Genomic DNA, 27,039 nt, shown 5'->3' on the forward strand with positions numbered 1-27,039 from the left:
GGCTTGTCTTTCTTATCATCTTGCAGGATTTTGCCACTTTCCAGTTAAGGGTACAACCCTGGATTTCCTAGTGGTGTACTATCAAGTACTAATAGAGTACATGCTGCTTTAGCTTACCAAGCTTGGCTAGATGAAGTTACCTGAGCTGAAAAGTGGCTTTCTATGCCAACCTTCTAACTGTCAGCCTCTGCTTTGCTGCTGCTTCGGCTGCCATTGAAACGGGGAGGGGGGGCATGGTATTTGGGAGAGGATTACTAATTGTGCTGGAGGAAGATTCTGGAGTTTTGCTGCCTGCGGAGGAGGAGGTTTCCCGCCAAGGCCAACGAAGTTATCTCACACCTGACACTTGGGAGAATTATGATTGGACTGTAACTGGGGTGCCAAGGGGTGGGGAATGGGTTATCCTATATATCATTTGCTTTCATGCCTAAATAATCAGTCTTCGCTTTGCTACGCTTCTGATCATTTATAATTAGTAAAAGTACACTTGATTTCTATCAATGGAGTCTCGTGGTTTTCTTTCCTAATTATTCAATGGAGGAGTGCTGACACTAACACTGTACTTGGTTTCTTTTTCTATTGCTTTCCTAACCCCATTCTGCCTTCTGCCTTTGCAAGCCCTTCCCATCAATCTAAATAGCTCACTGGTGGAATCTGCCTTGTAAAAGTGAAGGGGCCAATACGGATAGCTCGATTTGACACATGAGGAGGAAGAGAGGGTCTGTATGGCAAGAGACCATTTGGAATGGAGAAACTCACCTGGTGGCCACACGGGGAAAGCTTGTGGGTACCATTCTTGGCTCCGCAAGCAAAATACAAAGGTTTTCAAGAAATAACTTAATGGGAAAGAAATGATCATTTGTGAGGTATTTGAATGGATAATAATAGGAAGGTCCAAGCCTGAGGAAGACAGCCCTGAGAGTTAGTTCTGACCAGGAGAAGGAAGTGCATAATGAGACCTATCTGTTCTGATCCAGGCTTCCCAAGAGCATGAAGCAAACTCCTTGTCCCAACAAAAACTCCTTTTATTAATTGACTGTGAATTCTGCTCATTCACATCCAGCAAAGTCTTTCAAGGGAGGATATACGGTCACAGACCTTATCTGGCTTGGAGAGCTGACAGGTTGATATCTGCAAACCTTGGCAAGGGGTCTCAGAGAGTCATGAACCAATTAAGTGAAGTAATTGTCTAATGCAAACTCCACTCCCCTTTCGCTCCTCTTTTATTTCCTCTGGGAGGGACCATTCATTGTCCACATGTGGCCTTATTCCCGAGTTGACCCCTGTTCTTTAGCTGTGCCTTCGTCTGGCAACTGCGCATGTCTACACTGAGAACGGACTCCAGCTGTTCGTCTGCCTCACTGATGTCTGACTCTGAAGGCAGCTGATAACTGGCATACGGCCCTGGCCCCCTCACTGCCTCCGACACAGAGCCCTCATCAGAGCCTTTCCCAGACTCCAGGACTGGCCCATGTTCCTCCCCAACCTCCTCACTGTCCGAATCTGCTGCCAGCTCCACTGGCCACTGGTGGGCCATAACACTATCTTTTATTCACACAATGCACCCAGCTGCCTGGGCTGCTTTAACTGGGAAACAAAACAGGTTTTTTTTTTTAATAGGAAACGTGTCCTTTAAATAAAATAAATACTTCATAGTTCTTTTTGTCATTAGCCCTTTTATTATTAGATTATTGACATCATCACGCCCAGGAAGAAAATTGTGAAATAACAATGAAGATGGGAAATGTGGAGGACACGGCAGCTGTTCTTAGAACCATCTGGACTCAGAACCTGGACTTCTTGAAAGGAATCTGACCTGAACTTCTTCTAATGTGGTGTCCTCCATGAATATAGGCCTACAATTCTTGAGAATCCACAAAGTCCCTACTGGCTGGGGACTATGGATATAGCTGCTGCTGATTACTCATAGCTGTTGGCCCATCCTATCCGGGAATCCTGGGGAGTTGTCGTTTCAACCCATCCAGAAGTTAATTGAACTTGAGAAGTGTGAATCTGAGAATTCCAGAATCCCTGGGGAAGTTTTGATGCCGAAGCACCACCTAGAAGTCCAACTCAAGACTCAGTTCTCCTTTGGGGAAAATTTTTTGGGAGACTCTACTGAGAGGGCAATCAAGGCTTGGGCGAGGTAGTAAGTGCTCATGTACAGGACACGGGCAAGAGGATGGGAGGTGCAGAATTTGTCGTGGGCAACTAACAGATCAGACACGATGAAGATCAAGCTGCCCGCCGAAGCCATCCATTTGGAGCAAGACAGTGCACGCCAGGTCATGGCCCCGAGGAGGCCACAATAAAACAGCACAACCCACATGTAGAAACCTGACAAACAGGGCAGCAGGATCACCACGTAACCGACAGCCACGAGTCCCTGGATGACCAGGAAGGTGAGAGGTCGAAGGGGAACCAGACCAAAGGCTGCGATGTAGCAGAGATGGCAGATGACAAAAGCACCCATTCCTGTAAAGGGGACAAAAGGCACACCAATTACAACAGCCACATAGGCCACCTTGCTCTGTCAAGATCAGCCACCGCCAGTTCAGTCACTCTGGCAGCCTCCTCTGGTTTATGACTTCAGATGCACTGGATTATTCTATAATTGCAGCTTGCTAAGCCAAGAAAAGGCACTCTGAATATGACCTACAAAATTGCCTCGTTCAGTCCTGGCCTATTGTCTACCTTCTGTCCCCAATTTGGTGCCTAAGTGCTCTTTTCAACTGGGAAAGAAAAGATACATGCACAGCAGGGCTAAAAGGTAGCTACGTTTATTCCTGATAAATATTTAATGTCTTACTCTCTAATGCAGGCTCCGAAAAAGAAGAGCATGACATAGGCGGCCCTGTTTCTTGATGGCTGTATTATTACATGTGTTTTGAGGGGTCTCACTTTCTCCTTCCCCTTTGAATGAAAGCTGCCTGACAAAATGGAGTAGTGTGGCAAAATCATAAGCCAATCTCCTCATCTTTCATTTGCATTAATTTTTTAACCAACAGAAGCTGTTTTTGGCCTCTTCAAACCCTCAGTTTACCCCATTAATATTTTAGGGGTGGGACTGGCCAGGGGGCACATTTCCAAAAATTAGATTGCAACCCGCCTGCCATATTTATCTCTAAGACTGTTCAAAAGTATTCTTGGAAATAAAGATGATATTTTAGGTTTAGGAATGCTTTTGACGGTACAGGTAGCTCTCAACTTATGACCATTCATTTTACAACTGTTCATGGCGCTAAAGTGACTTGGACTTGCAAGCAGTACTCACACTTACAACCATCATGGCATCCCTGCGGTTGTGCGATTACAATTCTGGTGATTTAACAGAACAGAACAGAGTTGGAAGGGACCTTGGAGGTCATTTAACCCAACCTGTTGCTTAGGAAACCCTGATTTGCAACCAGCATGTATTTATGACAGTTGCAGCATCCCAGGGCCATCTGGTTGCCATTTGTGACCCTCCCAAGGGGCTTCTATCAAGCAAATTCAATGGGGGAATCCAGATATGCTTAAGGACTACATCATTTGCTTAACAACTGTGGCACAAAAGTTGTAAAATCAGGTACAATTGAATGGACTGCATTGCATAGGGATGGAAGTTCATAGCTGTAGTCAAAAGCTGAGGACTACCTCTACCCTTTATAACATCAGGTGGGGCAGAGAGTTTAGTGGTAACCAAGGGAGGTATCTGTGGCACCGGATTAAAACTCCCTTGGACAGTATTAAAAGTGTCAATCAGGCTATAATATTGAATTAGACAAATGGGGAAAAATTTGGGGAATAAATTTAAAAATGACACTATCAGTTGCATACAAAGAAAACCAGTACAAAATGTTTTACAGATGGCACCTGGCACCAACAAGGTTAACTAAAATCTTAACAAATACCTCCCCAAAATGTTGGAAATGCGAATCAATACACGGAACATATTACCATTTATGGTGGACCTGTGAGGAGGCTAAATTATTTTGGGAAAGGATCAAAAATTGGCTGGAGGCAATAACAGGGGTTAAAATAGAATGGAAACCTGAAGTTTTTTTTTATTAGGAATAATGTCTGCGAAATACAAAAAAGAAATCCAGTATTTAATACTACATATAATTACGGCGGCAAGGATTGCCTTTGTCCAGAAATGAAAAAACAAATTAATTCCAAGCAAAAATGAAATAATAAGAAAGGTTATGGACTGTGCCGAAATGGACAAACTAACTAAAGAAATCCAAGGAAAAGAAGAATCAGAATTCTACCAGATATAGGATAAATGGTATAGGTGGATGGAGGAAAGAAACAAAAATCAATGAAGGAATATAATAAAACTCAAAAATAATAGTTATGAGTAAAATAAGAGGGTTAAGAATGGTGAAATCCAAATGAAATACAATAGAAAGGGAAATAATATAAGGTGAGCGGTATCTATTGATAATTGCTATTATAAAGAACAGGATGTTCCTGTTCGTATTGTATTGTATAAATGTGGTGTACGTCTAAATTTTGTGTATGTGTATTTTACATGTTTGTTAATAAAAATCTTAAAAATAAAATAAAATAAGTGTCAATCACAAAGTACCCTTGATGTCCTTCTCGATCTGTTAATATAGAGCAAACAACTCCAAAGAGCTACTATTGAGAATTTATACAGAACTTTCCCTTCCATTAATGAGATATTCATCTCTAACGGAGAGTAGGCCTGGCTTTACCATAATTTCAATAGATGAAATTCATGTACAATATTTATTTCTATGTGTGTTCATAATTTGTTTAAAAAAAAACAAACCTTGGATAGGTGAGGTGATTTCTTGTTTCATCTTAATCCACAGATTGGGATTTTTCAAGGTATAGATAAAGGTTCCCCTCGCACATACAATATGTGCTAGTTGTTCCCGACTTTAGGGGACGGTGCTCATCTCCGTTTCAAAGCCAAAGAGCCAGCGCCATCCGAAGATGTCTCCGTTGTCATATGCTGGCATGACTAAATGCCGAAGGCGCACAGAATGCTGTTACTTTCCCACCAAAGGTGCTTCCTATTTTTCTACTTGCATTTTTATGTGCTTTTGAACTGCTAGGTTGGCAGAAGCTGGGACAAATAATGGGAGCTCATTCTCTTATGCAGTGCTAGGGATTTGAACCGCCAAACTGCCGACCTTCTGATCAACAAGCTCAGCGACTTAGCCGCTAAGCCAACTGCATCCTTATCTCAAGGTATAAGGCAGGCTAAATGCCCTTGCTTGTTTCTGAAAGAATGAGATCACCCTTTCCCAATCTGGTACTTTCCAGCTCTGCCAGATCCCAGGATCCATAATGTTCAGCCACTTCAAAGATAATCAAGCTTCAAATTGTGAGAGCTGGATTGGATATGCTACTGTATTAAGTTGTCTTCTTGTTTAGATGATTGTAAAGAATAACCAGGTGATATATAACTATTCAGACCTGTCCTGGGCATTGTCACCCTCCATATTTCCTCCAAGATGTTTTATTTATTTATTTTTGAAAATTTTTATAGCAACCTACTAGCTCATGGGGACTCTATGTTGCAATAAATATATCTTTAGATTTTTATCCCTTCTCATGGTACTTGTGATATGCATTTAGCTGGCTCCCTCGTGTGACGGGAATTGGTATTAGACATGACAAAATGCAAATTACAGGTAGTCCTTTACTTATGACAGGAACTGAGCCCAAAATTTCCATTACTAAGTAAGACAGCTGTTAAATTAATTTTACCCCATTTTACGACCTTGCTTGCCAGAGTTGTTAAGTGAATCACTGCAGGTATTAAGTTAGTAACCGGGTTATTAAGCGAATCTGGCTTCCCCATTGATTTTGCTTGCCAGAAAGTCGCAAAAGGTGATCACATGACCCCAGGACACTGTAACCATCATAAATATAACCAGTTGTGAAGTGTTTGCAGCCATCTTTAGCTTTCTTGTTTAAAGTGGTATTTCTCATCTTCTTCCAACACAACTGTTGCTCTGGAAATTTTCTAGACACACTTCCCTAAGGATGTTGTTGACAGTGGGTTCAAGAGTTGGAACCCAGCGGGGCTTGAAGCCCCCATGACATGACATGCAATCTTGGGATTCGAGGATTGCTGTCAATATCTCTGTTGCTGGACGATCCTTTTGGATCTAAACCGTTCTGAAGGAACGGTGATAAAGAAGAGCATGTCCCTGATCGATCCAGGAGGAAGCTCTTTTTGCCGGCTACAAGAGAAGCAGTCAAAATGGCTGCAGAAGGTTGGGACAGTCCCCTGAAACAGAAGCAAAACAGGAGAGACAGTGTGTTGAAATGGTGAGAAAAATCCTTATTATTAGAGAAGAGAAAACCGAAAAGACTTAGTTAAAATAAAATTGAAGACAGAAGGAAGTAAGCAGCGAATTAACACTGGTTTAAAACTATAGTATCCTTTTCACTTTAATTTTGTCTGTTTTCTATGGATGGATTTTTTACAAATGCCTCTTACTTTTAAACTGGACTGGTCTTTTTTTCCTTCTTCCTCTATATTTCTTCCATTTTTTGTATTTGTGGATTAAAAGTTTCTTTACTCACAAGGCTTGATCAGATTGTAATCTTTAAACATTTTTTTCTTCTGTTCCGGAATTCGGAGTTTAGAAAGAAAGGCAAAAACAGAGGGAAAGAATGTAACACTGCCATCTAGAGGCTAGGTAACATCTGATAATACAAAGCTATTGGCTTTGTTTACTGAAAGGTCAGTGGCTATACAGGTGCTCCTTTGAAGGAAAGAGAAAGCTTTGATCTGAAAAACTTTACTGAATTTGTTTGAAACCTAGCAAAAGCCTTGGATGTTTTAGTGGCAGTGTCTATAACCTGGGGAAAAAGGCCCAATATGAAAAAGAAAAGGGACTAACATTGCAAAGAATTATGCTAGAAATTCAAAAAGTCTTAATAACCACAGAGAGAATTGAAAAGAGACTTGAAATTATAGATGAAAATACAGAAAGTACAGAGGGAAGAGTTGAGAATACTTATAAAACAACAATGAAATTTGAGGACAGAGTTCAAAAAACCACAGAGACATATGAAAGTGATTAGAAAATTGTTGACACTGACAGCAAATCGAGAGTGGAGGGAAATGATAAGTGTGAAATATAGAAAGGAGAGATAGATGAACTGGAACTATCTCAGATGTCAAAATATAGATGAAGAAAGGGGAGAAAATTTGGCAGAAACAATGAGAGTAATTTCGGCAGAAGCACCAGCAATAACAAAAGTCAAGCTGATGAAAGGAACAGATAGAGGGTTTCAAATCTTTATAAGATATCCAATGAATAACAAGTTGTTAAGAGAAGTCCACATAAGACTTATCAAGAAAACACTTAGAATACAGATTCTACAAATGGCAAGAGATATTGGACTGTACTATTTCTGGAAGGATACAGGATGATGAAATGAAATGTCACAATAAAATTTAGTTAAATGTATTTAAATTTTGAGTACTATGTCTAAGACAAAGTAATAATAGCTGTAGCCAAATAAATGATTAATAATGATAATAAAGCATTTACATATACTAGATTGATAATATGAAATTTTATACAACCTGCAAGTAAGGATGATGGAGATGATGTTGAAAAACCTTTTTTATAAAAGATAAATAATTCTATATAGGATAGAATATAAAGATATAATATCATTGGATGATTTCAGGATGATGTAATGAAATGCCATAATATAAATTTACTTCAAATTTAACATGTTTCATATAAAAAGGATGTAATAATAGCTATGCTTAATGGATGTTTAACAATTATAACAATTTGTATACATGTATATTGAATTGATGATACTAATAATTGGAAAAACATGGAATTGAAAATTATTAGAGAATGTTATCAATCCTAAAATAATAGAATGATTTAGAATAGGATATAAAAAATCTTTATTATTGGATATATTGATGATATAATGAATATAAATGGATACATATTTAGAATACGTTGTTTAAAATGGAGAAACAATAGTAAGCAAACAAATGAAGTATAATAATAATGTACACAAAGATATTTGATTGACAATATGTGAATTTTGATAAAGCTCAAGTGGAGCTTGACTATGGAAAGGACGCAGAAAGACCTTGTAACCAATTGACACACTGTATGCTGTTGAAGAGGTTTTTATGTTATATGTCTTGTGTGTTTGTGTTTGTTTGAAAATAAAAAAATATTTTTAAAAAAGAGTTGGAACCTGACCAGCTCCTTTTGAACCCTTCAGTCTCCTGCAGATGTGCTTCTCCCTTGCACACTGCCCTCCATGACCATGTTGGCTTAGCTTGCAGGAGGGCCCAGGCATCTTGGCTTCCCCAGAGACATCTTCCTTCATAATGCCTGTCTGCCATTTCCCAAAGCATCTGTCAGGTGGGCATCTTACATATCCTTGTTTAGCATAGTCAACATGCTGAATCTGTGTTTAGAAATCAGGGTTTATGCTTTTGAGAGAACATTGGCCCCGGGCTGCATGGAAAGTCACTTCAAACTGGAAAAGAAATGTGCATTCTGCCCAGTGGTTTGATTCAAACTTTTTACTACCGGTTTTGTAGGCGTGGCTTTGTGGGCATGGCTTTGTGAGCATGGCTTTGTGGGCATGGCAAGGGAAGGATACTGCAAAATCCCCATTCACTCCCCACTCCTGGGGGAAGGTTACTACAAAATCCCCATTCCCTCCTCACCTCACTAACCTGCTTTCCAGCTCTGTTCTCCTGTGCAGGGCAACAAAATAAGATCAGCTGGGAGCCGGCAGGGCGGGGCCAGCCTATTTGCCAGTTCTCTGAACTACTCAACATTTCCACTACCGGTTCTCCAGAACTGACAGAATTGGCTGAATACCACCTCTGCTTCTGCCATTTCTATCCCCAGTGAGTGCATTAGATTCCCCCCACCCCCTCTTCAGACAGGACCTTTACTGAGCCACATTATATCTTTTGTTCTTTTCATCACTTTCTGGGATGTGGGGGGGGGGGGGGGGGAGATTGCTTTTGTGTCTAAGCACAGCTACGTGCAGCTCTGCCAAAGTACAGCTGTGTATTCATTTGCAACAGTTAATTCTGATTCTCACTGTTCATTGATTGCTTCCTCCTCCAGATCTATGACCTGCTAATCAGGTTGCTTTAGGACCTGTGTTTAATGCACTTTGAGAAAAGCACTACACCCATGTTCAGAAATGGCCCAATGGACAGGTAATGGGGTGGAACAACTCCCCACCTGCAATTGTTAGTTGGGGAATTTAAGATGGCTAAGCATTCAGATTCATCTGGCTCTACTTCACCAGATTAAGGAAAGTGACAAGTGACAGTGTTTCCTTTGAGCAGGGAAGTGAAACCAGAGAAAGCTCACAATTCCTTTGCTTAACTTGTCCTGCATTAAAACAGTACCTTTTGCTGTCCTAATTATCAAGATAAAAATGGGAATGAAGGCAACATTATTTATTATTAGATTTTTATCCTGCCCTTTTAATATATATAAGTGAAGGCATGCTTAATATTCCTTCTTCCTCCATACCTTTGAGAGAGGTTGGGTTGAGTAAGTGAGTGGCTGGCCCAAAGTCCCCCAACCAGCTGGATTGCATGCCTAATGCAGGACTAGAATTCCCAGACTCCTGGTTTCTTGGCCAGGACCTTAACCGCTAGACTAAATTGGCTCTCTTGATGTCAGTATATCTTTTCTACCAGATCATGGATTGGAGAAAAGCACTTGACTGTGTGTCTATGGCTGTTCTCTCAGTAGATCCAGGCCTTGAGGCTGGACATTTATGCTCTGGGTTGTCTTTGACAACTTTGACTACAATGAAAACGAACATAAATTATGTATAAGTGCACACATAGACACATATAAAATAAACACCAGCATCAATCAGCATACAGGAATGATGGTTCTCTAGATGTTATTGAATTGCACTTCCCAGTGACCAGTATAGACTACGGCAGGGATGTCCAAACATGGGGACTTCAAGACTTGTGGACTTCAACTCCCAGAATTCCCAGACAGCATGGGGAATTCTGGGAGTTAAAGTCCACAAGTCTTAAAGTTCCCAAGTTTGGACACCCCTGGACTATGGGGAAAGGTTCTGGAACCTATAAGTCAGCAATAGTACATCTACAGGACCATGGGTTGTCCATCTCTGAGGGAGATTGTTCAAACAACAGGTAGGATGAAAAATAGCAGACAATCATCACAAGTGAGTAATAAATAAATAATAGGTGAACAAAATACCAAATCCAGTCTAAACAACTGACTCATAAGCTTTAATGCAATACTATAAGTGTGCTTACTTTTCAACTACCAACTTTTGGAAAATAAGGAACTGTACCCATGCAAAGTAATGGCCGTTCTGATTTGGTGATTAAAGCTACTGAAATGATTAAAACCAGCCCCAAATTTTAGCTTAGATACTTCCCAACAGTGTCATCAACCTTCAAACACCATACCTGCAAGGAAGAACTCTGGCCATACCAAGCAGGCATCTCCCACACATGCGAACAAGAGACCAATGAAAATCCACCGGGAATACAGTTTGAGGTTGCCTCCATTTTTGGACTGAGTGGCCACGAAGAACGCCAGGGAGAACGTGGGGAGGCACTTTGTGACAGTGCTCTTCAAACTGGGCTCAGGGAGCAAAAGAACGAAATAGATGATGCAGGAGACCACAAATGGCAGGAGCCTAAGCAGCATGGTTCTCTTCTAAGATAGGACAAATGGGAAGAGGGAGAAAGAAGAAAAAAAGAAATGAAAAAAAAACAAACACACACACAACACATACTGTTTTGTTGCATTCTCAATTTGCTTTGCTGGAATGAGAAATGTCTGCAGTGCATTGTTAAAAAAGCATCAAGATGGCAGCTTCAACAGTGCGACCAGAACTTCACCTGTTTGTAAATGCACATTGTGACACATATCCAAATGGGTGACACTTTGATCTTACTGTCCATCTTGACTTTTATCTACCATTCCCTGTAGACAAGAAAGAGATCAAAACTAAGCAATGATATCCCAAAACTGGAATTTTGTGAGTGGTGGGTCCCATCCTAAATGGAATATTGTGGACATCATTATATTTCATAATGCTTTATAAAGATTGTTCTTAACAATTAATCCGAGGTGGCGCAGTGGTTAAATGCAGCACTGCAGGCTACTTCAGCTGACTGCAGTTCTGCAGTTCAGCTGTTCAAATCTCACTGGCTCAGAGTTGACTCAGCCTTCCATCCTTCCGAGGTGGGTAAAGTGAGAACCCGGATTGTTGTTGGGGGCAATATGCTGACTCTGTAAACCGCTTAGAGAGGGCTGAAAGCCCTATGAAGCGGTATATAAGTCTAACTGCTATTGGTATTGGTATTGCTATTGCTATAATCTTATTCATTATTCCCTCTCTTCTCTTTTTCTCTTCCACTACGTTTTTCCACAGCTGGAATCTCAGCTGGCGTTGAGGAATTTCAACATACATTGCCCTAAATTATGCCACACCCATTATTCTGGGTGTTCACAAATTTTAAAGAAAAATCATGGGGAATGGACCAGTTGTACTGGTTCATCTACTTACTAGCATTTAGAAGCAACTACTCAAACATGCTAATAAGCAAGCAGAAAGGGAAACTCAATTAATTGTATGATGAATATGATGCCATTACATATAATGTTATTTATCTTAATCAGACTACAGTTGAGGTAATAATAGGATTTGTACCCATTATTAGAGGTGTGGATGATGAAGACTTGGAGTCACTGGGTATAAGTTGGGTGGCTATATAAAGTTGTTTAATGAATGAATGAATGAATGAATGAATGAATGAATGAATGAATGTCAGTTTCTTTTATGGAAAGTGGCTCTGAGATTCATACAGACTTCAACCTTTCAGCTTGGGTGGAACTGATGACCAGATTATATACTAAAGAATGTTTTTTTATACTTAGATCATTCAGAGGCAATACTATTATGCCAGCACAGAATATGGATACCCCACAGTCAGTGTTCAGGGAAGAATGCTAATTATTCATCTCCTGTATAATTTATTAATTCATTACATTGGGTAGAGCTGTTTCTGAAGTGGCATTATGAGAATAGCACTCTGGGACGAAACAGTGGCCTCTGTTTATCAGCATTGGAGTCTATAGATGTGAGAGAGCTAGTTTTAGCATATTTTGAAGAACAGAATTTCATTTTTTTTCTTAATTCCTATAGCCACTCATCTCAACAAATTACCCAAAGCGGAATGCATCATAAAGAATACAATAAAAATACAATTCAAACAATACAAAATAAATCAATATGGTCACTGAATAAAACTATTACTATGGATGTTTATACAGCCAAATAAACAAGGTCCTTAAGAGACTCGGGACTCTGAGTTTAGGTCTGTAACTAGATCTTCACAGCCTTACAAAAAGCCATCAGGGTCATCCTATAATTTATTGAAAAGACAGGGAAAAGAGGGGGACGTCTTCAGAAATCTGGGAAATCTAAAACTTAAAATGACTTAACTTCAATAAATTGCAGTTGCAAAACAACGTAATGTTTCAAAATTGAATTCTCTACTATCAGCTTGCATTGTTCTGCATCCATTTTCTGAAAACTGCCTTTAGCAACATGTTCCTCCCAGACAAATAGGAAATGCACAGCAAGCACCCACATTCATTCTCTGGATGTGGATCTCATATGGATGCAAAGAAGTTTGGGTAGATCTTTCTTATCCAAACCAAGAGACACCAACGTCCTGATTCTCCTTGAAGGAAAGTCCCAAAAGTGGTTTTTTTCAAGGGGCAACTGGACTTTCTTGTCTTTTCTTTGAGGACATTTCATTTCTCCTCCAAGAAGCTTCTTTAGCTCTGACTGGATGGTAGGGAATAGAAGGGTTTATATGGATGAGAAGTGAAATGTCTTCGAAGGAAAAAAATGAGAAAGTCCAGTTGCCTCTGGGCCTTTGGGACAATCACGACTGGGACAATTGAGAATCTCCATAGACCTTAATGGAAAGATATGCAGAAGAAAAGCTACCTGAGATGAGAAAGGGTTCCCAGCCTTCTCACAATCCCATGCAGATAACTACCTGGAATCATGTACCCCAGTTCCCCCTTCCTCCAGAGATACAGAAAGAGCTTCTTACATTGCCAGCAACTTTCCTCTTGTATTGTGCATCTAACTCCAGGATATCCATGGCTTCCACGATATTAAGAAATGCCGCTGGGTTTCAGAGGCCTATTACAGTTGTACCTTGCACTGGTGGTGGACTTTCATCTTCCACACTGCAAGGCCCCAAACGGATAGCAAGACGCTCAATTCTCCTCGCCCTCTCTGTGCTTGTTACGACATTGGCAAGGTCAATCTTTCTTTGGCACAGTGTAAACTTGATGGGGCTTTTTTGAGAGGCTAAGGGGATAAAAGGAGTTTGCTTGAATATAACTGGGGTGTCCATAGCAATTTCTCTAGCTACAGCAGAAGGGGGTGGGTCTCGGCAAATAATATTCTGATGGTGTTTGAGTTATTGATAACTCATCACTTTGCATGTATCTGAAAAGCTGAGCTTGCTTGTTTTCTTGCAGATGTTTCATTGCCAAACTAGGTAACATAAACAGGACAGAGAGACAGAGAGAGAGTGTCAGAAGAATAGTTTGGGGTTCCAACTCGAGCCAGGGTTGCAGAAGAATAAATAAAAATGAGGTACAGACAAGTTGTGAGGAAAGAAGTCATTTTTATTCCTAAAAGCAAATAGCAAAAGCAAAAAGTTTGCCCTTAGGAGCAGTTGCAGAAAAATGAGATGCAGCAACAAAGTTTTATAGGGCTTGTCCAGGGTGTGGAAGTGTCTACGTCAGGGGTGACAAACTCAATTTCATTGAGGGCCTCATCAGGGTTGTGTTTGACCTTAGGGAAGTGTGGTAGGCCTGGCCAAGGTGGGCGAGGCCAGCTTAACGTCACTCAAATCAAATCATGTTGGGAGTGCCTATGGTGGCCCAAGCACTCTGCCAGCAAAAACATGATTCCAAGCCCCGTTTTCTGCTGCGATGGCCTCCCCCTACATGCTGACTTACTTGAGGGGTGTACTTTGAGTAAAATATTTCCCCATTTGGTATTTAATTTAATTTCAGCTTAACTGTCAATAATTGAGACTCTGGATTATCAGCCTATTGTGGATTCTGTTAATGTTTTAAAGGAAGATGGAAACAGTATAAACAATAAAAATATATTTTGATATAAATCTTCTCATGATAGATAGGTAGGTAGGTAGGTAGGTAGGTAGGTAGGTAGGTAGGTAACAGTGACATGCGGTGAGGTTTATGGCTGGTGAGGCAAAAAGAAAGAAAGCGGCTTGACAGCAGACAAAAAGAGATTTAAAGGAGGAGAAGCTACTGGGAGGTGGAGGGCCGGTGCAGGGAGAAGGAAGGTGCCCGCCCAGGCTGTATTCTTAGGGAACTGATGGAGGGAACGAGAATAAAGAAAACTTAAGAGGAAAAAAGGTTCATGGAGAGGTTTCAAGCGGCTTGAAGAAAGAGGAGGGCGCCCAACCGTACAGGTGAAGGAGCCAAGAGAGTCTGCCTGAAGAATGCAGGAGGCAGGGAGGGAGGGACTCTGACGAGACCATGACCCGAAGCCCTGGGACGGGAAGCAAAGCGGGGCGTGGAGGAGGAAAGTGGGGGGAGAGAAACGATGGCATCATCCTCCCACCACTGCTTCCATCACCGGAGCCCGAATGCAGATCTCTCGCTCGCTGCGGGGGAAGGACCAGTAGATGATGCGGCGCTGCACAGGCTCCAGGATGCGCTCGAAATGTTTTTCCACCCGGTGGAAGGGCCACTTCTCTGCCACATGCCGCGCCGCGATGTCCAGCAGGTACTCCGGGCTCTGCGTCTTGCCCAAGGGCAGCACTCCAAATGTGGCATAATCCATGCCCAGGGCAGAGGGGAAAGTGGTGGTGGAGGATGAAGCGGCAGCGGCAGCTGACGAAGGTCCCACGATGCAAAGTGCCTCGCCGCCGCCAAGGCCGACATCCACGATGACGACTCTGCTGCCGCCCACCCACTGCCCCGGCCTGCAGCCAGCACCATACCCGGGTCTGCAGCAAAGGTGCTTGGCAGGGGTCGGGAGATGTCTGCATTCTGCCATGATCATGCTGCTTCTAAGTATCCGCCTTTAAAATCAATCCCCCCTCCCCAGCCAGCCAGTCCACCCAGCCCATTCCTCCCCCGGCATGGTGAGCTCCAGTGGGCTGGATGCAAGTTGAGGGGCCTGGCAAAAGAAAGAAAGTGCCAGCCTGCCAGCAGAGGTGGGTAAAAGTCCCGCTTCTGCTGGCGGGCTGCCTCTCTCTTCTCAAGCAGGCTGCCCTCCTTGCCTCTCCCCCTTTCCTCTCTTCTCAAACAAACTCTTTCTCAAATTGAGAGAGTTTGTTTGAGTGAAGTAAAGAAACACACACACACACACACACACACACAAATTACTTACAATAAAAATTACTTACAAATTACAACAATTTTGAATTCCTCCCCCTCCCTCTGACCCACATACCTTTTCCAACTGTGTCACAGAGGATTTCAACTCTGCTCTTGTCTGCCACGATGAAAATGTAAAAAATGTAAAAAGAAAAAGGCAAGAGCTGTTGCTGCCAGAGTCCCCAATGGATGACTCTGCTTAACTGTTTAAAAAAAAAGCCTCTAAAAAAAGTGCCCTCTGCAGGAGGAGGCGAGAGAACCACGTGCCTCCTTTGCATAAGGAATTTTTCGGCTTTTAACCCTTGCTTAACTCTGCTCAAGTGATCATAAAGATAGACTAAAGGAGGCACGTAGTTCTCTCGCCTCCTCCTGTAGTTAAGCACTAAGCAGAGTCATCCACTGTGACTCTGGCAGCAACTACCCCTTTTTCCTTTTACATTTTCTTTTCTTTTCATGATGACAGTGGTGAGGCCCTGCCTCCCCTGACTGCACGTCCCTGGTAGATAGATAGGTAGATAGATAGAAAAGGAAATAAATAAATAAATAAATAAATAAATAAATAAATAAATAAATAAATAGTTTACTTGTTAATTATTTACTTACAAATAGGGGAAAGTTTTAGAGACCTTCCAAAGGATGGCCAGCACTGAAGGAACTCAAGTGGGTCTTCCATGTCTCTCCTGATTTGTCTTCCATCCAGTTTCTGCTCAAACTCTCAGTTCTTTCTTTATTTTAACTTTTCAAAGTGTTTGAATGAATTCCAGAGTTCAGTTGCTTTTGAACTCAGCATTTTATTTTCCCAGATGGAGGAAACAAAAGGCCACAGCTTTTAAACAATGAAACCAGCATTAAATCTGGAGAGCAGTGGCCTCCAGTCTCCTGAATTTTTACCCAGTGGTCCAGTCTTAATGGCTTCTCTGTATGTGCACCCGCAGAGCCCAACTATTAATCTCCAGGAGGAGACACACCTCAGGGCAGGTCGGCTTTTCAATCTCATACTCCCTGAGAATATTCCCTGAATTCTCAGCTCACGTGCTCCCTAAACCAATTCTCCAGGCCATTCTGGAAGATGAGCTCCTAACATTTCTGAAGAGCAGTAGGTGAAGAAACCTCATCTCAATGCAACAGTTGATGATGACTTGAGTGGGGAGGAGCTGCTAAATTATAAACAAAGGATTATTGATGATAACTGAATGAGATAGAGCCGAGGAGCTGAAATAACAAACAAATGAGTAATATTGGGTGGCAAATGCCATATCCCTTTGATCTAGTTGGTTGCTTATTGCTTATGAAATATTGTAATTAGTTTTTTTTTCAGACCTTCATATTTGTGCTCTTGAATTTCACTTGATTGGTTAGTTTGTTGACTGTAATAAATGTTTACTATTGCTATAAAAAATAACCTTGTATCTTATCACTGTTTATCTCGAAAAATACCTTTTAAGTCAAACCGCATGCAATGTTGTAAGTAAGCTTATTTCTACTTCTCATTTAAAGTGCTGAGTGGAGTGGAAACATCTTATAGCAACTTTTTTGGGGAACCAATATTTATTATAGTTTATGACCAATCATACCCCAAAGAGTTTGTTATCTATCTATCTATCTGTTTCTCTCATCTATCTATCTGTAGATATAGGCGTAGACAGACATAGATATGTAGAGATTGGGATATATAAATACACCCACACACACACTGTCAGGCCTGCAGTTATATTCCTTTTGGGATTTTTGGCTTGCCACACTCTCTATTATTTTCCCATGCTGTTTCATTAGTATGGTAATTGGGAGGGGAATAGAAAGGACTAGAATTGTGGAATGTGTTGTTGTCATTCCTTTCTAGAAGCCAAGGTCATATTTTGTCTCCGGACCTCTGCACCTGACCGGAACCAGCTGGGGGGGAGATGCCAGCGTGGTCAAAGAAGATTGGACCATGTGATGGATTTATGGGTGTGTGGATAAGATCATGAACTTTCAGCTAGGTGGAATCCCAGGAAATTTTCAGATTTGGGATTCCACAGTTCGTTGCCAACATGTCTGTCTTATTAAATTGAAATTTTAAGGATAGCTCTGCCTTGGACTCTGATTTAATTCTGCATGATATTTGGAATGCTGACATTCACATACACACAAATAGAGATGGGATTTTATAATGCAAATAGCACATGTTTAAATATAAGAAAACAGAAAGGAAAAGTGAAGGAGGGAACTAACTAATAATGCAAATAATAATTCAAAAATTGTGATTTCCCTTTTCTTTCCATTGCTAACTTAAATCTCAATTATTCAAATTAATAATTTATCCTTAATGAGCTTCTTTTTGTATGCTGAAAACTGCTAAACACAGTGCAGCAATGATATTTGAGATGTTGAGTTCCAATCTGTGCATAGCAGAATGACATTACAGACAGTGGAAGGACACTTGGAATCCCACAATGGGCAAATAGTCGTGTGAAAAACGGTCATAAGTAACTTTTTTAAAGTGCTGTTGTAACTTTGAATGGTTACTAAACAAACTATAGTAAGTGGAGGATCACCTGTATTTTTATTTCCTTTTTACTTTTGTATTTTATATTTGGATAAACCAATAAAATACTTTAAAAAAGACTTAGCAGACTGCCTTTTATCACAATCATTGTGACAAAAGGGACCTTAGAGAAGCACATGATCAATTGTGTCTCCTGCTTCTTATGCCAAGAACATCAGTGTTAGGTACAGTAGTTGCTTTTCTGTAAGCTTTGGGCATCAATTCCCAATAGTCCCAGTCTGCATGGACAATAGAAAGGAATTCTGGGACCCTTAGACCAAAATACCAGCCCATCTTTCTTTGATACCAGCTCCGGGCTACCAAAATCTAGTGTCCATAGGTGACTGTTTAAATTGTTGATATTTTCAGTATCTCTTTATCATCCTTTGAATTTCTGCAAGGCAAGAAATTATCACCACCGAGCTTCTTTTGATACTGCTCTGTAACTCCCAAAATAGGATACCTATCTCAAAAGATCTCACCCAAGCTTGGATTCACCATGAATATCTTTCTGATGCTTCAGATTCAAAGACCAGTTTAATTCCACACATGTGGGATTTCACACTGAGAGCCATGTTGGTCTAGTGGTTAAGGCACCAGGATCAAAACCAGGAGAATACAATACAACACAATAGCAGGGAAGGGACCTTGGAGGTCTTCTAATCCAACCTCCAGCCTAGGCAGGAAATCCTATACCATTTCAGACAAATGGCTATCCAACATCATCTTAAAGACTTCCAATGTTGGAGCATTCACAACTTCTGGAGGCAAGTTGTTCCACTGATTAATTGTTCTAACTGTCAGGAAATTTCTCCTCAGTTCTAAGTTGCTTCTCTCCTTGATTAGTTTCCATCCATAGCTTCTTGTTCTACCCTCAGGTGCCTTGGAGAATAGTTTGACTCCCTCTTCTTTGTGGCAACCCCTGAGATATTGGAACACTGCTATCATGTCTCCCCTAGTCCTTCTTTCTATTAAACTAGACATACCCAGTTCCTGCAAGAGAATGTGAATTCTAGTCCTGCATTAAGCATGAAAACCAGCTGGGTGACTATGGGCTACTTACTTTCTGTCAGCCCACAATGCCAGAGTTGAGCAATAGGGAGGTTGGCCAATTCCTGTTGCAACCAATTTTATTAATCACATTTATGTGGCTACTCCTCTCAAGGAGTAATGTGCAAAAATTAAATCTTGTTAGAAGACTCAGCCTTTGCTAACTATGATTTCCACAAGAACATTGCTCAAAGCAACAAAAAAATTAAATTAAAAGTCTGCTCTTATGAAAGAGAATATTTGTAGCTCAGGGTTGAATTGTGGGGTCTTTGATGCTCTTAGAACTTGCTGGTTTTCTGGCATATGTTTTATTAGCCTCTTAGGCAACATTGTCAGAGCTAGAAGGGAGTGGGTTTTGTACTCAGTTTATGTACTATTGTGATTGTCCTGTCGGTGGCAGGGTTGGAAAGGGGTCTTGATTAGACTTTAATTAATCAAGGAACTACCAACACAGATAACCAAGGTAACAATAAACAACAGCGTAATCAAGGAAACACTAAGACCCCTCCCATCAACACCAACAGGGCAAACCATTAGTATATAAAATGGGAGCAAATCCCACTCCCTTCTAGCATTGACGATGTTACTCAGATTGGTAATGAAATATCTGCAAGAAACACAACCAAGCTCAGAGAGCATCCAGAGCGCACCCACAATCTACTCTTAGCTAGAACAGAACATGGAACTTATATTTTGCCAGAGTTGGTCATTCAGGACCCTGTGAATCTCTGCACTTTGCCTGGCACCAACACTTTGTTAAATCGCTGCATCCTTGCAAATGTCAAGAAGCACCAAACCTTTGCTTGAATGCTGGGCCCTACTCAAAAATGAAAGGGAGCTTTTAAAGTCCCACTATACTGAAGGTAAGAGAAAGAAATCAAGTGTGGCCCTGGCATTAAAAAATAGAGGAAAGATGTTAGAAGGGGCTCTCTAACATCTTTCTCTCTCTCCTTTCAAGTAAATGCATCTTGAGACGTACCTTGAGCCTTCTCCTGTTTGGAGTAGTGAGGGCACTTCTCCCGTGGAAGTGCTCTCTTGGAAACATTATATTCAGAAGAGGGGTGCACTATCTTCTTCTGTGGAAATGGTTCTTCTGTCCTTTTTCAACATACTGCAGTGAGAAATTGCCTGAATGGACACACTGTTCAAAACAGGATGCTAGTAGATCCCATTAGACACAGGCAGCCGAGCATTTGGTCACAGGAAGCTTAGTTATTCAGATTGCAAGAGGTGTAGGCCTGTTTCTTGCTGGAGCAGTTGATGAAATATTTCTGGTCAGGTTCCCATATAATTCAACCACCTCTGAAGATGATGTTCTACTTAGCAGGGTGGGAAAATAATGTTTTGTTTCACCACATATAAATATGTGTCTTGGGCTATACCTATAATTTTCAGATCTGGGGAGGGCGCTAGCCCGTTTTGTGGTGCAACGTTGGTCAAATAAGCCCTAAAAGAGAACAGCCAAGACGACAACAACCACGATGACTTTCTAAACCATAATCCAGTGTTTCTCAACCTTGGCAACTTGAAGATGTCTGGACTTCAAGTCCCAGAATTTCTGCAAATGCTGGCTGGGGAATTCTGGGACTTGAAGTCCAGACATCTTCAAGTTGCCAAGGTTGAGAAACACTGCCATAATCTATGGGTTAGCCAACAAATCATTGGCCGCTATCATTTATTAAAGAAGCAGTTTACACCAAACTAGTAGGAAAGGATTGGTTTTGTCCTGCCAGAGAAACAACACTCATTGCTCAACCAATATTGAGAAGGGGGCTAATGACCTCAATCAATAGATTAGCTGATCTCTGCTAAGGCAAACTTAGAAGAGCTACTGAAAAACCAACTTTGTGTTTTATTTGCATTTAAAGGCTACGTCACAATTTTCCTTCAACTTTTCAAACGTTCAAAGTGCAAGTTCTTTTCATCAACTCCAGCCTTTTCCAAACTAGACCTTCCCAGCCTTCGTTGACCAACCCACACAATTCCCCCCCAAAACTAGATTTGTAAGGGGGATATTAAATGTTTATTTAAAAAGTTTATCTCCAAGCTCCATCTTGGCTTACCATCCATCTCTAAAAATAAATTAACTAACCCAAACATTGTAATGAAAAATCTTACCATTATCCAAGTGAGTCCTCACAGATAATGAATCAACAATTATACTCCTCACTGGCCACCTAGACTTTGGTTGGTGTCTCAAAAACAAACAGGAACATTTCAAATGCCTGCTTCTGGCACAAGCATAATAATATTATGTTGGATATTGTTGAGAAACTTCTGTAAAAACTTAAGTAATTCAAAGCAGACTGGCATTGACATACTGTTACAAAAACATTCAACAAAAATCCAGGCACGATGTATTCAGATGAATATTAATGCAAGACACACATTAATTTAAACTTTTTTTTTTAAAGTGCTTTAAGTACCTTGAGAATGAAATGTGTTTGAATCAACTGGTAATTTGCTTCGTAATTAAAGAAAATGTGCATTTTCATCAAAACTGCCTGAACCCCAACTGTCTGGGAAGATGGGTGCCTTTATTGATTTTACTTTATGCCAGTTCTGATGTCTGTTTCTCATTTCCTCGGTATAAATATATGCATCTCTTTTAACCAAATAGTACAGAAAACCACATGTATTTCAATTTAAACACCTAATGAATGCAGTACCGAATCCAAGCATTTTCTCCCTTAGTATAAATGCATTTACAAATACTCGTGCTGCAAAGGACCTCAAATCTTGGGGCTGCAATGTTCATAGAGCGAGTCATGGAATATAAATGAAACACATTGTCAGCCCTGGAGGCCATCTTTTCTTTTGGATCTTCAGGGCCATCACACTTAGTGCTGTGGGGAACTTAATGAGGCTCCCCTCATTTACGACCTCATACAAGAGGGTAGAGCGGACCTGGCGTGCATTACGGAGACCTGGTTGGGCCATGAGGGGGGTGTTCCCCTTAGTGAATTATGCCCACCAGGCTTCCGGGTGTTTCACCAGCTGAGAGCCCAGGACAGGGACAGGGGGGAGTGGTGGTGGTTATTAGGAAAAGTCTCAGACCTCAGGAGGTCACTGTGCCTCAGATAGGCAGGTGTGAGTTCCTTTTTGTGAAATGGGGCCTTGGAGTTCAGGTGGGCCTTTTTGTTACGTACCTGTCTCCCTGCTACGTTTCATCGGCCCTGCCGGAGCTGCTGCATATATTAGCTGGATTGGAGGTTGATTTCCCCAGACTTATGATCCTGGGGGATTTCAATCTGCCTTTCATTGGCAAGACATCTGAGTCAGCTCGGGAGTTTATGGCTTCCATGACGGCTATGGACCTAACTCAGTTAATTCAAGTCCCCACCCATAATGGGGGACACACACTCGACCTGATTTTTGTCTCTGGGCAGTGGATGAATGATCTAGATTTAGGGGATATTTCTATCCAACCCTTGTCATGGTCGGATCATTTCCTCATCAGGCTTGACTTCCATACTGCTACCCCTCACCGCAGGAAGGTGGGACCGACTAGATGGTTCCGCACCAGGCGCCTGATGGACCCTGAAAGGTTCCTGATGGAGCTTGGGACTTTTCCTGAATCCCTTGCTCACAACTCAACTGAAGCCCTAGTGGAAGCCTGGGATAGGGTGGCCACTGGGGCCTTGGATCATGTTGTGCCTTTGCGGCCTCTGACCCAGTGTCGATCCTGGGTAGCTCCCTGGGTGGGGAAAACCCGGAAGCTTTCAATTTCAGGTATTCCCAGATGTGCCAATATAACATCTCTAATAAAATGGAACTTTGAGGAACTGCTTGCCTCAGAGTCTTCTTTGGATGTTAGTGTTATTTGGAACCCTGACACATATTTTCTTAAAAATACAAGCTTAATAATTTCATCCATAGTTTTCTTCCTAGTTAATCTATTCGTTCACCTTCCAGGCTGTTATTCTTGCCTGGGTTAAATTTCAGTTTATTGATAGTGAATCACTGTACTAATTTCAAATATCAATATTTCCATTATTCAATTTGCATCATCAAAACACAGATGACACCGTATCTTAAATTCCATGATCCTTTCATTTGAAATTTAATGTTGAGATTAAATGATATGAAAACTTCACGGGGTATCTATAGAGTTCAACTGCAATGGGGAAAATCATAGCTTTCTGAAAATAGCTCTCCAGATATGTAGAACAATTGAAACATTGTAAACTTGATCACAAAATTAGAGAAATGAGACTATGGAGAACACCAGTCTTTTCCCGTCATGCATTTTTTGAGATGTGGGAGGACTACGGCAAACAAGGATTCTTACAATAAGGATTGTTGTAACTAAAAGATAATTAAATATAAGTTAACATATTTAAAATATTGGTATGAAGAAGATAAGTATATATAGAACCTTTTAGAAGAATATAAGTGAGGTGCATGTTGCCTGTCATTTTATGTAGTAGCTCAATTGAATAGCAATAACTACTGAACAGCAAGGACTCTAATTACTTGATAGGCACCAAGGGATGAATGAGAAATGAATATTGGTTATAAATAAGGATAAAAATCAAATGAGAAAATATAAAAAATGGAGGGGGAAATGTGAAATATAATCTTAATGAGGAAATAACTGAGACTATATGAAGAGAATTAAAAATTTGGGGCCGTGTAATGATGTATAACTGTAATATTATTATGAAGAAACCTGAATTTAGCCCAAACTTTGGCCAAAAAAGTATAATTTGGGGGGAGGGAGGGGATAACAATGAAATTGCTATATATGTATACCTTTAAAAGTAGGGTGTATGTTTAAATCATTAATATGAAAGATGTTTATTGAAATGTAATTATTAATACAATCAATATTAAATGAAGTTTGCTCAGACCCTGAAATACACCATGCAAGCGAAGCAGAGAGAGTGGAAGAAGAGAAAGGGAGAGGAGGAAGAGAGGGGTTAGGAGGGAGCAGGGGGGAGGAAAAGAGTAGGAGAGAGAGGCGGAGGGGAAAGAGGAGAAGGAGAGAGGAAGAAGTAGAGAAAAGAGGGACGGTAGAGCAAAGACAGGAGGTAGGGAGGAAGAGAGAGGGAGAGGAAGCAGGATGGCGGTGGATAAGGTATAATATGGTGTATGGAAAGCAGAAGAGCAAATGATAGTTGCTGTGGGTTGATGGTAAGAGGAACTGACATAATATGGAATAATACAAAATAATGCTGGTTAAAATGTAATGGTATACCCGTGGTTACTTGTATGAAAACAAAAAAAAAGTTTTCCCCCAAAAAATATTCTCCCAATAGGATTTCCCAAAACCATGTTATCCAGAAATTTTAGACATCTGGAGAGCCAATACTTGGGAAAGGAACAGTTAACAATATTAGAAAACCAGCTTTTGTATAATTCTAGCAACGATAATCTCAATATTGCATTGAACTGCATCCAGCTGCAAAAATCAGGCCAATGGAAGTGGAAGGCTACGCTCTTTGGAGATTAAGGGGTTAAGATAAATTCTTGACTTATTCTTAGCAATTGTTCAAAGTTACGACCAATTCCAAAACGGGGACTTATAGCCCAGATTCTAAATTCCAATGGTCACCCTCCCCCCTCCTGCAGCCATGTGACTCTATAGCGGCTTCTACAACCATTGATTTGCCCGTGTTCACTTAACAACTAGGGCAGCCACTTTACTATCACTGTCTTTGCTTAATGACTGCTGCATAAAAGGTTGTAAAACTGAGTCAGTCATATGACCGATCCATTTTATGACTATTGTAATTTATAGTCAATTTACAACTCAAGGACTACAGGTAATCCTCGACTTACAACCACCAGTGAGCCCAAAATTTATGTTGCTAAGTGAGAAATTTGATAGGTGAATTTTGCCCCCTTTGATGACTCTTGAATCCGTGGCTAAAACATAAACAAAGTTGCAATGAGGGTACACTCTAGACCCAGTTCATTCATTTAAAATTCAACTTCAATATTTAACTGGGCTGTTTTGCTCCAATTATTAAGCAAATTATTATTTCTCTGTTTCAGGATGAATTGGGGGGAAGTAAATCACTGCAGTTGCTAAATTGGTAACATAGTTATTAAGTGAATTTGGCTTCCCCATTGACTTTGCTTGTCAGGAGGTAGCAAAGATGGTCACATGACCCCAGGACACTGCAACCGTCATAAATGTGAGTCAGTTGTCAAGCATTTGAATGTAAATCGTATGACCATGGGGCTGCTGCAACATTCAGAAGTGTGAAAAATGGTCATGTCACTTTTTTTCGGGGTCATAACTTTACAAAGATATCATTATGCCAATGATAAAGGCATGATGATTATTCTTTGTTCTTTCACTTTAAAAACTAAGGACAGTAGTCCTGTCCTTAGTTCATTTCCAAATATGATGAGATGGAAAGATAAAGACCAATCCAATAAATTAAGGGCAACAACGGTTAAATTGCACAATCCTCTATCACAGGCATTTACTTCAAAAGTCACTATTTGTTTCTGATAAGGATACTGGCAAATAAGCCTTGTTGCATCACAGTTTCTATTGCAAGTGCAGGAGAAACGTTTACCTCATAAATGTTCTCGGTAATAAAAATGATGGCAGCCAGCCAACAAATCATAAGAACTGGAAAAACATGATGGCTCCATTATCATACAGAACAAGAAAAAGACATAAAGCTTCCTATACATTTAAGATATGCACACAAGCTAGAAAGACATTTTTAAGAGGGAAATGCTGAATATAGTTAGTTCATAACTCAGTAGATATTGATAGTATCTCTAAGCCCAGCCTTCAGCCCAGTCAAGCAATTTTAAATTCTTTCAAGTTCCAACTTGGTTCACAGTAAAAATGACTTCCACTGAGCTGAAGTTTATAACTAAGATGGCTTTCCAACACATCTTGCAGTTTATCTTTGACTCTGAACTTGAGAAAGGGGAAGTCAAATTACTTAAATGGCATTTTTGTATGTTTAAAAATGGAATTTAGTACATATTGATTGACTGAAAAAAGGTTGTAGGATTGAAACTCAGGCGAAGTGCTTCAAGCATATTAAGCCATCACTGCGTCAAAATATCAGGGAAGAATGTCTCCAAAATAAAATTAAAAACCTTTCAACTGATACAAGAAAAATAATTGCTCTAATTCTGCTGCTATTGTTGTTTTTAAAACTAGTCTTTGTATTCTGCTGCATAATTTAATGCTATTTGGATTTTAAACAGGGTTAAAAAAAATGTGCCTTTTAAATTTTTACATTATTTTCAGAGTTGCATTATTTTTGTTGCTGCTGCTGCTCCTGCTGTTATGCCCAAGCCCTTAGCAGAAGTGTGGCATAAATCTAAAACATCAAGAATATTCTGAGTGGAAAGGCAGAAATGTACAAATTATTTTACATTAAAATATTTCAAATTTAAACTTAGATAGAAAATACAGTGGTACCTTGATACTCAACTTCTTTGAAACTCATCAAATTTGGTACTCAATGCATTTTCATGCGAACAGTTTATCCGGTACTCGTTTAGTACTCCATGACAAGCCAGAACTTGGGAGTCAGCTGCCATATAACTCATTATATTATTCCTTATCATAAAAATTGTTTTATAGCCATCATTTTTGGTACTCATTGAGCCTCCCAAAATCAATTAACAATGAGTACCAAGAAACCACTGTAGTCTTCAGCATCTCAAGACTCTTGTCCAAACTCTGTAAAGTTAGTGCTGAGCAGCTTTCTGGACTTGCCACCAACCAGATATTAGGGCTACAATTCTTAAAATCCCAACACTTCCAGGAAGCATTATGCTGGGGAAGGTTGACCAAGGGCAAATAGAATGGAACAAAAGGGACCATTTGCCAGTCTTCATAGTCACTTCTATCCTTCAGAGACTACAACTTAAAAAAAGCGAAGCTTTCACAGTACAACATGTGACACCACCACTGAGTGCAAAGTGGTATAGCCATCATGTTGTAGTACACATAAAACACAAGAAAAATAAGAGAGGAAAAACTCAGGTGAGACAGTGGACTCAGAAGCCAAAAACGTGCTATGTAGGAAGAACAAAACTAAGAAACAA

The 27,039-nt window shown here is 40.5% G+C and overlaps 1 protein-coding gene across 4 annotated transcripts; it reads right to left on the reverse strand.

Moving 5' to 3' along the window:
• Positions 1–1,656: 1,656 nt before the first annotated feature.
• On the reverse strand, positions 1,657–21,236 carry TMEM86B (transmembrane protein 86B). 4 transcript variants are annotated; one of them, XM_032237956.1, is made up of 4 exons: positions 21,124–21,236; positions 19,985–20,116; positions 10,445–10,697; positions 1,657–2,475 (listed from the first exon to the last, which is right to left on the reverse strand). In XM_032237956.1, exons 2-4 carry the CDS (start codon positions 20,048–20,050, stop codon positions 2,081–2,083), a joined length of 714 nt encoding a protein of 237 aa, XP_032093847.1. In that variant the 5' UTR covers positions 20,051–20,116; positions 21,124–21,236; the 3' UTR covers positions 1,657–2,080. The 4 variants fall into 4 exon arrangements, with proteins under 4 accessions (XP_032093847.1, XP_032093851.1, XP_032093850.1 ...); XM_032237960.1 differs by lacking the exon at positions 19,985–20,116 and having other exon boundaries at positions 21,124–21,234; XM_032237959.1 differs by lacking the exons at positions 19,985–20,116; positions 21,124–21,236 and adding an exon at positions 13,115–14,228.
• Positions 21,237–27,039: the final 5,803 nt, after the last annotated feature.

The sequence above is a fragment of the Thamnophis elegans genome, chromosome Z, assembly GCF_009769535.1.
Source record: "Thamnophis elegans isolate rThaEle1 chromosome Z, rThaEle1.pri, whole genome shotgun sequence".
NCBI lineage: Eukaryota > Metazoa > Chordata > Lepidosauria > Squamata > Colubridae > Thamnophis > Thamnophis elegans.